The 12,638-nt window shown below is 37.0% G+C and overlaps 1 protein-coding gene across 2 annotated transcripts in view; it reads left to right on the top strand.

Moving 5' to 3' along the window:
* LRRC69 (leucine rich repeat containing 69) overlaps window positions 1-12,638 on the top strand; it is a 91,313-nt gene that overhangs the window by 25,678 nt on the left and 52,997 nt on the right. The window contains exons 4-5 of one of the 2 annotated variants that reach the window (XM_026014916.1): window positions 3,129-3,324; window positions 6,114-6,185. The exons of the other annotated variant lie outside the window; for it this stretch is intronic. Of the exons in view, the coding sequence (XP_025870701.1) occupies window positions 3,129-3,324; window positions 6,114-6,185 (268 nt within the window). The remainder of the gene's footprint in view (window positions 1-3,128; window positions 3,325-6,113; window positions 6,186-12,638) is intronic. 2 annotated transcript variants of the gene reach the window in all.

The following is a 12,638-nucleotide window of genomic DNA, read 5'->3' as shown; positions in this document are numbered from 1 at the left end:
GTATTTTTTTTCTTAGCATTAAGCTATAAGAGTTCTTTATATATTCTGGATAAAAGTGCTTTGATAAGTGTGTATATTGCAGATATTTCTTCTAGTATATGGCTTGCCTTTCAATTTTCTTAATGGTACCTTATTTTTTTTAAGGGTTCTTTAATTTTGATGAAGGCCAATTTTAAAATATTTTCATTTTAAGATTAGTGCTTTCTGTGGCCTTTTAGGGAAAGAAATATTTTCCTACCCCAATATTATCAATGTATTATCCTATATTTTCTTCTATAACATTTATAATTTTAGTTGTTATTTTAGCTGTATGATTCATCTCAAGTTAATGCTTGTGCATAGAGTGGAGTAATGTCAAAGTTCACTTCCCCCCCCCACATTATTCCTATATTTTCTTCTACAAACTTCATAGTTTTAATTTTTATATTTGGATCTATGAGTCATCACAAATTAATGCCTGTTTGTGATGCAGGATAATAAAGTTATTTTTTCTCCATATGTTTATCCAGTGGTCCTAGCACCATTTGTTTAAAGATTTTCTTTTCTTAATTGCACTGCCTTGACACCTCAAAAACCAAATGACTATTTATGTGTCTATTTGGACTCTCTCTTCTATTGCATTGAATTATTTTTCTATAATTTCTCTGAATACTATCTTAATCACTGTAGCTGTATTGTAAATTTTGAAATCAGTTAACATGAGTCCTCTGACTTTTCTTTTTTATAATAGTTTTGACCACACTAGGGACTTTGAATATCCATGTAAGTTTTAAAATTCATTTGTTGATTTTTACACGAAGAAACCGTTAAAAGATTTTTATTTGAGAGAGCGCTTGGGTGATGCAGTTGGTTGAGCATCCAACTCTTGGTTTCAGCTCAGTTTGTGATGTCAGGGTCTTCAGAGTGAGCCCCATGTGGGGCTCTGTGTTAGCATGGAGTCGGCTTCAGACTCTATCTCCCTCTGCCTCTACCTCTCCCCATTGCGTGCACTCTCTTTCTAAAATAAATAAATTTTAAAAAAGATTTTTATTTGGGTTGAGTGGAACTGTAGATGAATTTGGGGGAGAACTGGCATCTTAGCAATGTTGTTTCTTTTCATATATGAACAAGACCAAGACATATCTCTACTTTTATTTAGAGCTTTTTAAAATTTTCTCAGTCATAATTGACAGTTTTCAGTATTGGAGGCCTCTCCTATTGTTGGTTAAATGTTCTCTTAACTATTTTATGGTAGTGGTTTTTTTTTTAAATGTTACTGTAAATGGAGTTTTTAGAACTTTTATTTTCCAATTTTTGTGGCTACAATATAAATAGTGACTTTGTAGTCTATGATTCTAGATTTGTTAGTTTCTATTACCTCTCTTTAACATTTAAAATGTTGACTATCTCTTTAATTTTGAGATACTCTCCTCCAGTACCTTTAGGGATTCCTTATTAACCTAGTTCATCTGCTGATTCTCTGCTCATGCCTGCCTTCTTTAGATGCCTTGTTTAGTTTTTTGTTGTTGTTTTGTCAGATGTCTGAGTTCCTCAAGAATCTTTCCTACTTGGGATGCCTGGGTGGCTCGGTGGTTGAATGTCTGCCTTCAGCTCAGGTTGTAATCCCAGAGTCCTGGGATTGAGTCCTGCATTGGGCTCCCCACAGAGAGGGGAGTCCTGCTTCTCCCTCTGCCTGTGTGTCTTCATCTCTCCCTCTGTGTCTCTCATAAATAAATAAAATCTTTTTTTTTTAAACTTTTTAAAAAATTTTTTATTTATTTATGATAGTCACACACAGAGAGAGAGAGAGGCAGAGACACAGGCAGAGGGAGAAGCAGGCTCCATGCACTGGGAGCCCGATGTGGGATTCGATCCCGGGTCTCCAAGATCGTGCCCTGGGCCAAAGGCAGGCGCCAAACCACTGCGCCACCCAGGGATCCAATAAATAAAATCTTTAAAAAAAAAAAAAAAGAGTCTTTCCCACTTGCTGCTTTTCTCTCTTCTCCTGCCCTTTTTGTTGTTGTTCTTCCCATCAATCTCATCTATTCACAAGGCTTCCATTGTTGGTTTGCAGTCTTCCCCCAGTCGCCTTCACCTGCACTGACCACTTCACTACATCTAGGCTCCTTTTTTAATTGTTTAAAAAATATCAATTTACTCTGTTATTACTTTAATCTCAACACATTGGATCTTGAGATTATTATATATTTTCATTCTTAGCTTTGCAAACAGACACATCTGCATTTGAATCTTGACACTGTTGTCTACTAGGTGGGTAATTTGGGCAAGTTGTTTACTCCCTCTGATCCTTTATTTTCCTCACTTCTGAATTAATGGTAATAACTCCAGCCTTAGAGTTGTGCTGATGATATAATTTAATGCACCGGTACATAGTTGATGCTCAACATTACTAATTTCTTGTGCGTCTTTACTCAAAATACTAATATTAGACTCATAGCTTACTATGACCCCCTGTTGCCCTGATTTTACAAGTTCTATTATTAAAAGCCAAGCTCAAATGTTTATTCTCCCAAAATGCTTGTGGTATACCTCACTACCTACCATACCTGCAACTAGAAATTCGAATTTCCTTGATTCATTTCTCTCCGTCTGATGGCATTTCCTATCTTCATTTTATGATTCTATCTAATATCTCCTTCTAGACCATGATGTCCATAAGGCAGAATTTGTGGCTGATTCATCTGTGCATCTTCCACAGCAACTAAGTGGTTCTCACATCTGTTTGGTTCAGGATATTTAATCTATATCCATACCTTTATCCATTTATATACATGTATATATGTATATACGTATGTGTGCGAGTATATGTCCTCCTTTGTCCTTTGGCTTCCTCTTCAGTATAGCTGATGTATACATACAAAAAGTGAAAAATAAAGTTTTCTCTCTCTTAAATCGAGGTTTTGATTACATAAATTTAACATAAGCCGATTATAAAATATCTTCAAAAGTTAAATTATAGTAGAGATTTTTTATGCTCAAAGTATTTGTAGTAGTTGTGAACCTGTGACTAAAGTAAGGCTCAGATGAGCTACAAAAAAACAATGAATTGACACATGGCTTCTGATAAGGGATATGTACGGTGGGCTTTCTTATTCTCATACTTTTCAATCATCTACTTTATTTTTTAGATTAAAAAGCCTTGTAATTTTGAGTATAAATCATAACCAGCTAGCCAGCATTCCTAAAGAACTTTGTTTTCTTGAGAATCTTTCTGAACTTCAACTTAGCTACAATCGGCTCCTTTCTTTACCTGAAGAGATTAAGTTCTTGAAGAAGCTCCAGAAACTTGTCCTGATTAGGAACAACATTGAAGTTTTGCCAGAGGTAAGCAAAACACGGAACCAAGTTTTCTTGGGGAAGAACTCACTATGACATGATGGGGAGTGGCTATGGAATGGGTTTGGACATCTGAGTACAAGCCATCATTTGCTTCCCCTCCAGTGAGGCATAGTCAGTTCCCAAAGCCCTGTGACTAAAAAGGGTTACAACTTGGATTATTCCACATAGCTAGGAACGCCCCATTTAGTAAAACTAAATTTAGGTTTGCTCACTTAACCTGAATTTCAGATAAGGAACAAGTAATTTCTTAGTATAAGTACGCTCTAATACTTTAGTATAAGTATTGCATAGATGTATTTATACTAAAAATATTGTCGTCTGAAATTTAAATTTAAGTGAACCTCTTGTATTTCATCTGGCAAACCTATGTACAGCATGCATTGTAAGTACATTTTGGTTTTGGAATATGTGCTGTATATCTTCCATTTTTCCTACCTATCTACTCTCCATCTTTTTCCAACCTGTCCTGTGCCCGGAAGACTGACCTGCATGGGTATCAGTAAGCTCCATTGTCCTCTGGCTTCCTTTTGGATATGACCAATGAGAGCCACTAGTAGGAGATGAAAGGGCAGGAGAAGAGTGAGTACCAGATGGTATTCCCCTGGTACCTTCCCTGATAGGATGTTATAAGTTGCCCGCACACTTTTCTTGTAGACCATAACGAATATTTGGTGATTCTCTAATAGACCATTACTACCTCCCCTTGGTTCTTCAGACCCGTGGAAGTAAAGAACCCCCTGCCACTGCTGGCCTTTGGGAATTTTGTGGGAACCTTGCCAAACTTTTATAAATGGTGGTTTTATTAAACTCTCCTCAAATTTCCCAGTTTGAGAATCTGTTTCCTGCTAGGAACTTGTCAATGGGTTTACCTTCGTTCGTTCCCTATGCAAATTAAAATTAATTTGATAGGAGGGAATGCATGTCATATAGTAAATAGAAGAATACAGAAAAGTACCTCAATTTCTACTGTTTCATTTTTCTCTCAAGAGGATATTCCCTTAAAAAATTTTGTGTACACTCTAATGTGATATGTGAAAATATAGCAAGGTGTAGGCTGTAAATAAGTGTATTTCAAAAATATTAGTCTTAAGTTCCTTAAAAATCTTAATTTCTGTAAATAAGAACAGTTCTCGAAATTACAAAATAAATCTATTAAAAGTGTAACACCTTTATTTGAAGGAAAATAATTAACAGTAGAACCATTGTCATGAAGCATATTACTTTGTGTTCATAACAACTCTGATGTTGCTCTTCTTATTTACCCAGTTTTTTTAAAAAACATTTATTTATTTATTTATTTATTTATTTATTTATTTATGAGAGAGAGCCCGTGAGATCATGAGCATGGGGGAGTGGCAGAGGGAAAGGGAGACGAGCAGACTCCCTGCTGAGCATGAGCCTGTTGTGGGGCTCAGTCCCAGGAACTGCAGATTATGACCAGAGCCAAAGGCAGACACTTAACAGACTGAGCCACCCAGACACCCCAACCCATTTAAAAACAAGGAACAGAGAGGTTATATGACTTGAACACAGTTTGCAAAAGTCAGAGTAGGGAGGGGCTCAAATCCATGTCTGTCTGACTTAAAAGCCTGTACTTCAAGTCAGTACTCTTACTACATTTTTTTTTTTAAATCTTGAGGAGTTTGGGCTTTAAAAAATGTAAATGCTAGTAAGTCCTGTCCTGAATTATTATGTAAAGAATGCCTATGAGCATATGTCCTTCTACATTTAATATGATTCAGTTTATCGTTATTCTTTTTGTTTTGCATTATAAATGGTAAGGCATTATGGGAAATACTCATTTGTTTTGATAGTGAATAGATTATGAATCATTTTTTGGTATACTATATTTAAAATTTTTTTAAATTTATTTTTATATTTTTTAATTATTTATTTTTTAAAAAATTTAAAAGATTTTGTTTATTTAGACAGAGAGTATGAGCATGAGGTGGGGAGAAGCAGGGTAAGAAAGAGAGAATCTCAGGTAGACTCCATACTGAGTATAGAGCCTGATCTGGGGCTCCATGGTCAGGATCCCAGGACCTTGATCCCAGGATCATGATCTGAGATGAAATCCAGAGTTGGATGCTTAACAGACTGAGCCACCCAGAGGCCACTGGTACAGTATAAGTTATGTCGTGTGTGAATGCATATGTCCATTTAGTCACATTGGGCATGTAGATAGATGCTAACAGATTTTATTTTATTTTTTAATAAGGAAAAAGATTGGGTTAGCACAGTGCTAAGCAAAATATAGATCTGAAATAAATGCCTTTGGAATTGTTGATGTACCTTTTACATCTGTTTTCAGTTTCTCAAAGGTTTTTTGTATTTTAATTTTAGTAACGTCTACTGAGTTCTCACTATAAGGCCTTTCAGTAAGTCCTTTCTGACTGGTAACTTATTTAATCCATTCAACAGCCATATTAAAGTAAGGGCTTCCTTTACCATTTTCATTTTACAAATGGGGAAACTGAAGTACAAAGAGATTAAGAAATTTGTCCATAGTTACGTAGTGCCAGAGGTCAGATCGAACCTACAAATAGTCTAACTCTTGGCTTCCATGTTATGTTGCCCTGGAGTGGTCGAGGGAAGTGGAGACCATAGAGAATCTGGCACCTCATGCATAGGGGTCTCCTCCAGGAGGAGGTACTGAAGAATTGATCAGGTAATTAGGAAAAGATGGTCAGTCCCATCAAGTTTGAAGTTGGAAGAAATATTTATGATTCTATATATTGAATTTTTGAATATCTCTCTTTTGTTTTCTGACACAGGGACTTCGTGATCTTCAGAATTTAAGAATCCTAGACATAGCTGGAAATATTATTCAGATACTTCCATCAGGAGTAAGAAAAATTTACCTCTATTATAAACGAAACATTGTTTATGCTACTGAGATTAGAAAAATATGAGCAGTGGTAAAACCTTGTAGTAATTGGAGCCTTGGATTATACAAATGACTCAAAGATTTGCTTTGTTCTAGAATTTCAAAAACCTGTTCTCTCCCATTCCTGGCCATGTGTTCTCTGCCTGCTGAAATTGTTTGAACTGAGTGAACTCTGATTGCTATCATATATATTTTAAATGTGTTTTGTTATTTTATACTGCTTTGGTCACCTCAGACTTTTGGAAAATATGACTTTCTAGAACATACATTTTCATCCCTTGTAATTAATCCAAGGTGACACATTTGTTAGTTGTTTTTGAGTCATAAACAATGAAAAATACCTTTTCCCACCATGTAGAAATGAATTTTGACTTTCTGTATTTCAAAAAACAGAAACAGTTGGTCTTGGCAACTTTTGGCTTTTGGGAAAGAAATGGCAGTTTTTTTATGTTGAATTTTTGTATCTGAGCAAGTGTCATTCCATATGCAAGATAGTAATTAGAAACTTATCAATCCAGAAGGTATTCAATAAATAGTTTTTGATCTATTAACACTTTTTTTTCTGATTGATCAACTCCAAATTAGTATTTCAGGGTTTTTTTTTACCCTTAAAGAAATTTTTTGCACTGAAGGCGACTCAAATATGAAAAATGAGTGTAAAGTCTATTTTAGGAAAAAAATGTAGTTTTTATTGTGTTAAAATATAACATACGCTTTATCATTTGAACCATTTTTAAGTGTGCAGGTCTATGGCAGTAGGTAGATATTTGCAATGTTGCACAGCCATCGCCAGCTGTCTGCAGAAGTGTTTTATCTTCCCCGACTAAAACTTTGTTCCCCTTAACACTATTTCTCTATTCCCCTCTCCCTCCCCCAGGCCTCATTTAAGTACAGGATACCTCATACAAACATACAATAATTTGTCCTTTTGTGACCATATTTCACTTAACATAATATCTTCAGAGTTCATCTGTGTTACAGTTGGTGTGAGAATTTCCTTCCTTCTGAAATGCTGAATAATATTCCATGTATGTATATGTCACATTTTGTTTATTCAGAATTCACCTTTCAGCTCTTAAGAATAATGCTAGTGTGAACATGGGTTGTACAGATATCTGAATTTCTGTTTTCATTTCTTTTGAAATGGGTATATACCTAAAAGTGGAATTGCTGAGTCAATATGGTAATTGCTCGATTATTTCTTTTTAAAAGTTTTAATTTAAATTCCAGTTAGTTAACATACAGTGTAGCATTAATTTCAGGTGTGCAGGATAGTGATTCTCCATACAACTCGCAGTGCTCATCACAACAAATGCACTCCTTAGGAATTGCCAGATTGTGTTCCAGAAATACAGTTTTGAATGTTTAATAATTGGGTGTTGTTAATACTGACCTGATAAATGCTATCAAGTTTTATCATCCTGCAAGTCTTAGTTCAGCCCTCTGCCCTGTGATGCTTTCCATGTTTTCCAACAGTCTTCTGGTGCCACCACTTCTATGGTACCACTGTGGTTTATACCATGTAGTAGAGTACTTCTTTTCAAGTCTGTCTTGCCATTAGACTGTAAGCTAAATAAACTACCGAGTTTTTTTAGTTCCCTTGAAACAATTATTTTTAATTAAAAAAAAATCTTTTATGGCAGAGATCTCTAGCTCTTCTTACCCTCAAGAGCCCAGTTATTTTCAAATTATGGTCATTTGAAGAAAAAGTTGACCTGACTTAAGTGAGAAAAAGTTCTAATGATTATCACCAGGGGGCATCATGACATTTGCCTTTGATGTGAGGTTTATAACGAAATATCTATAAAACATTTGCAGACCTAACAGAAAACTTCACATTTCTGAAACACGCTTGGTCAGACTCCTCCATTAGCCGTTTCACTGCCTGACCTGTCATGACCATACTTTTCAGATTGAGAAATGACACTAGAAGTTGTATTTCTAAAGCGGTGCTTTGCAATTATTTAGTAATTTGCAGACTTGCTAAGTAATTTTGCATGTTATGAAATATTTATAACAATTTAAGTTTGAATCGCCCATTGAAGAAGACCAATCTGTTATTATTCCTGGTTAGCACTGAGGCTCTAGAGAGGTAATTTGCCTACAGAAGTTGCCCTGAGACTCGAGAGGGCCTCAGAGTCCCCAGATGACCTATGAAAAAATTGTAGAGTTTCTGATTCAGCAGGTTGGAGAGCCCAAGAATTTGCATTCCTCTTAAGTTCTCAGGTGATACTGATGCTGCAAGTCTGGGCATCACACCTGGAGCACCACTGGCCAGAAGTGTAGAGCAGTGATGGAGTTTGGACTTGCACTCAGGATTTTTGCCTGCAAGCCCAGGGCTCTTCCCATATTACAAAACTCTGCCTCTGAGAGGAATAAATTCTTTGCGTCAGGAATGACAGGCAAAGGTCGTCTCTGTTATGCTACACAAATAAATGAGACCTTTCTTTAATCTCAGTAGCAGTTTGGGTTCTGAGAGGTTCCCTGTGTCCTCGACTAAAATGATACTCAAGGATCATTCCTTGAACAATACCATTCCTGTATACTCTGGAAAAATTTTCACACTGAAACTAGGATTTTGATATGTGAGCACAAGGAAAGCCTATAAAGTTGGAAGCTGAGTTTTATACGTTACTCCTCTTCAGCCACCCTGTGGTTGTACTTGTGTTTGGAAGCGAGGCTCAAGTCTAGGTAAAATATTTACCTGGACACATACAATTACGATAGCCTACAGGAAAGTGCTTTGCTGAGAGTAGGCATCCAAGAAATATGGATTTAAAGATGTAACCTACAGCCACGGCTACATTTTCCATAATTGCTGTTTGCTTTCAGTTTCAAATTCATATTAACATTCATTTGAAGCCCTGGCCTCCATAAACAGGTTCTGTGTCAGAGTTAAGAATCTTGAGTATTTGTATATCCCTAAGGTCTGTAGGCATATAGTGTTTTCAGGAGGAAAAAGCCTCATGCAATGGTGGTGTCATGAGAAAAATATGCTTGGACTATTTATGGGAGGGATAATGGTTATAGCACCTATTCCATTTTATCAGTGCCCCCCTTTTTTCCTTCAAGAATTCTTCAGAGTCCTCATAAATCAAATTTGAGAATGGTGCAAACACTTTCCCCTTTCACAGTATGAGAAACACAGGGGGAAAAATATAAGTAACTTTCCCAGAAACACAAATCATTTGAGTGGCGAAGAGACTATTTGAATCCACTGTTCCCAAACAAAAATTAAATATGCTTAAGTGAGCAATTTACCGGTTGTATGACCTTGAGCACATAACTCAATCACTTTGTGTTTCATTTTTTTTTCCCTGTGGAAATTGGGGATATTAATAACACATAACATTATTGGGAAAGGGTCTGACACGGCAAGTGGTGCTCAGCAAATATAGAACGAATAAGTGATTAAATGAGATAACGTGTTTAAAGCTTTTACTAGTGGTTGGCATGTGGTCGATAGTAAATGTTATTTTTATTTTAAAGTCTCAACTACCTGCCACTGAATCCATCCCAAATGCAGGGACACTTTTGCACACTTTTAAAGTCATGAGAGCACCTGAATGATTTTAACTTGCTAACAGCAGGATAACCACTGTCTGTGTGCGCTGGTACACCAGGGGGGCACAGTCTTATTGGCACCTTCCTCTACTTTCTGTTCTCCGTGTGCTTTTTGCCTGAATAGCTATTCCACGTTATTTTCCTCTGCAGACCCACTTACAGTCTCCTGGCCTACCTTGGTGAAGCAATAAAACAGAACCAACAAACGATTTCCCTGAAAGGGGTCCTTGTTTCCCTGGATCTTTACCAGTAATTCTATTTATTTCTGTCTCATCCTTTCATCCTGTCTCTTGGCTCACTTGCTTTCTGATTGTCAGTTACACCGGATTCCTCTGAAAATAGGGCCTCTCGTTACTGAACTTCCTTTTCCTTAGACCCTTTATTCAAATTGATGCCTACTACTTACCCAGATGCAGTTTCTTTCCTCAAATACTTTTAATTTAAAATGGTTTCTCCATTTATGGCTGATGCTGATTATGATCCATGCCAGTCTAAACATAACTTGTTATGGTGTCCTTGATTCCAGACACCTTCCTTACAGCTAGCATGGCACAGGCCCTGGCTTAGGGTCACGTCTGCCTCGTATTTGTCTAATCCATTAAGCCTAAATATTTCACAAATGCTCCCAGTGTCTTTTGTTTTACTTTTCTGTGCTTAATTTAAAGTCAAGTGACTTTTTGAGTGCCTCTCATCATTTACAAATGGGGTCACCTGCCTTCAATAGAACGACTTCTGTATATGAGCAGTTAACATACAAATACGCACACGATGCATAAGGAGGCCATTTAGCTTTGGATGAAGAGAAATTGTTCTGTGAAGCTGACCGAGCACATGGAGAATGGCTATATAAAAATTTCAAAATGTCTATGATCAAAAATGTGCTTGAGTGGCCAAAAGTGTGGTCCAATCGTGGGAAAGGAGCTGCCTGGGAAAATGAAATTGTGATGTTTGTCTTGTATCAAAACTTCTATCCAAGCTTTTGAAACTGTTGCAAGATGTTTTGAAAATAGCCTAAAAGTTTAAAACTGATGTGCAGGGAAATGTCTTTGAAGCTGTGTTCAAGGACATCTCCGAACGTCTCCACCATCTAGTGATTTGGTTTGAGGTATCCGCTTTGCTGGGTAGCCCATGAGAAATTCCATTTGTCTACCTCACGCCCTTTGCTTTTTCTCTGCCTCTTGAACAGCAACATTAGAGAACCACTTTGTTCTTGTTCCCATATCTATAGTTTATTTTCTGTCTCTGTTGGTTATTAAGGAAAACTGTACCCTATCCTTGAAGCTCATTAAATCCTCTAAAATTTGACCTTAATTTGAAAATAGTATATTTTCTTTGGTTGTCGGTGCTGCCTTCAGTGGCTCAGTTTATTAGGAGATATACATTTAAAACAACATTCAGTGACCTTTAAAAAAATGGGATAGGAGCCAACGCTTGCCTAATGAAAACCCCTTGTGGCCTTTGCGGTTTTATGTAAGTGATGTAAACTTAGCTAATAGAGAATTAGTGAGTTCCAAAACTTGACTAAATGCCTTGCCTGTCACTACTTTTATGAGAATGAGATCATGTTTTCTTCTGTTTCTTATATAGGGGGAGGCAAAGAGGAGAGTGTTGAATTATATGTGATTGCTTCTTTCACCCTTCGAATTCTAAAATTTCATGAGATAGACTTTTTGAAATGAAAAGCATAGAGAAAATTCATAAAATATTACCCTGGATGCAGCGAGGGTTTTGTTAAAACCCTGACTCAAAAATTGAGGGCTCAGTTAAGTTACAGGTATAACTGGAATTCCCTGCTTGGCTAAAGTAAACAATCTGAGTTCTGCCTTTTTAGGTCTATTGTGCTTTTATCAGAATGAGCGACGGGCTGGTCCAGGATGACACCAAGTGCTGCACAGTCCACCCCCCCCACCCCCCCCCACCCCCCGTTCCACATGGTATGGGGGGTGGTGAACAGTGTTCCCTTTCACTGGTTTCTCTTGGAAATTGTATTGTGCTAGCCAAGCAGCTAAAGAGTGATTGAGGAGACAAAAGGGATGCTTTTTATCTTTGAAATGGATATCCCAAAACTTAAGTGGGTGTTACACCCATTTCACTTGTTGAGAGAAAGGGAGCATAGGGTTATTTGCTCCTAGTGTCAGAGTCAGAGCTACTATTTTTTTTTCCTGCTGTGCGATAAAAGCTGAGTTTACATGATTTCAAAACGAAGGTCAGTATTTTTCAAGGGGTAAATCAATCTAATAAGAAAATGAGAAAAGTTTTAAAGAGAGACTTGGACAGAAATTCAGTAATGCCGTTCTTATGTAGCCTATTTAAGCATTGGTTTTGACTTAGATGATGAGTTTTTTCCTACTCCACACCCCCACCCCCAAATGTAAGCTCTATGAAAGCAGGTATTTTTTTATCTCTTTTCACTGATATATTCCCACTCCTAGAACAGGGCTTCTTATAAATTAGGCACCCAATAAATACTTGCTAAGTGGACAGATGGATGGATGGGTGTATGGATTGGGTGGATATGGACTTTACCTAACAAACAAGCATGACGGCTTTGTTCTGCCGGAAAAATCAAAACTGATTTGTGAGAATGAGTAACCAAAAAGTTGGTCTAAGGCAGTTTTTTTCAACCAGAGAAGATTGTGCCCTTCAGGGACATTTGGCAATATCTGGAGATATTTTTGGTTATCACAACTGAGGATTGTGGTGGTACTATTAGCCTCTAATGGGGGAGAGGCCAGAGATCCTACTACAAGTTCTATCATGTGCAGGACAGTCCTGTGTAACAAAGCATTATCTGGTCTAAAATGTCAATGTCTTGGTTTGGAAGCCCTGGTTTTAAAGATTTACTATT

Source organism: Vulpes vulpes, chromosome 13, assembly GCF_048418805.1.
Source record: "Vulpes vulpes isolate BD-2025 chromosome 13, VulVul3, whole genome shotgun sequence".
NCBI lineage: Eukaryota > Metazoa > Chordata > Mammalia > Carnivora > Canidae > Vulpes > Vulpes vulpes.
This window is presented reverse-complemented; position numbering and strand designations above follow the sequence as displayed.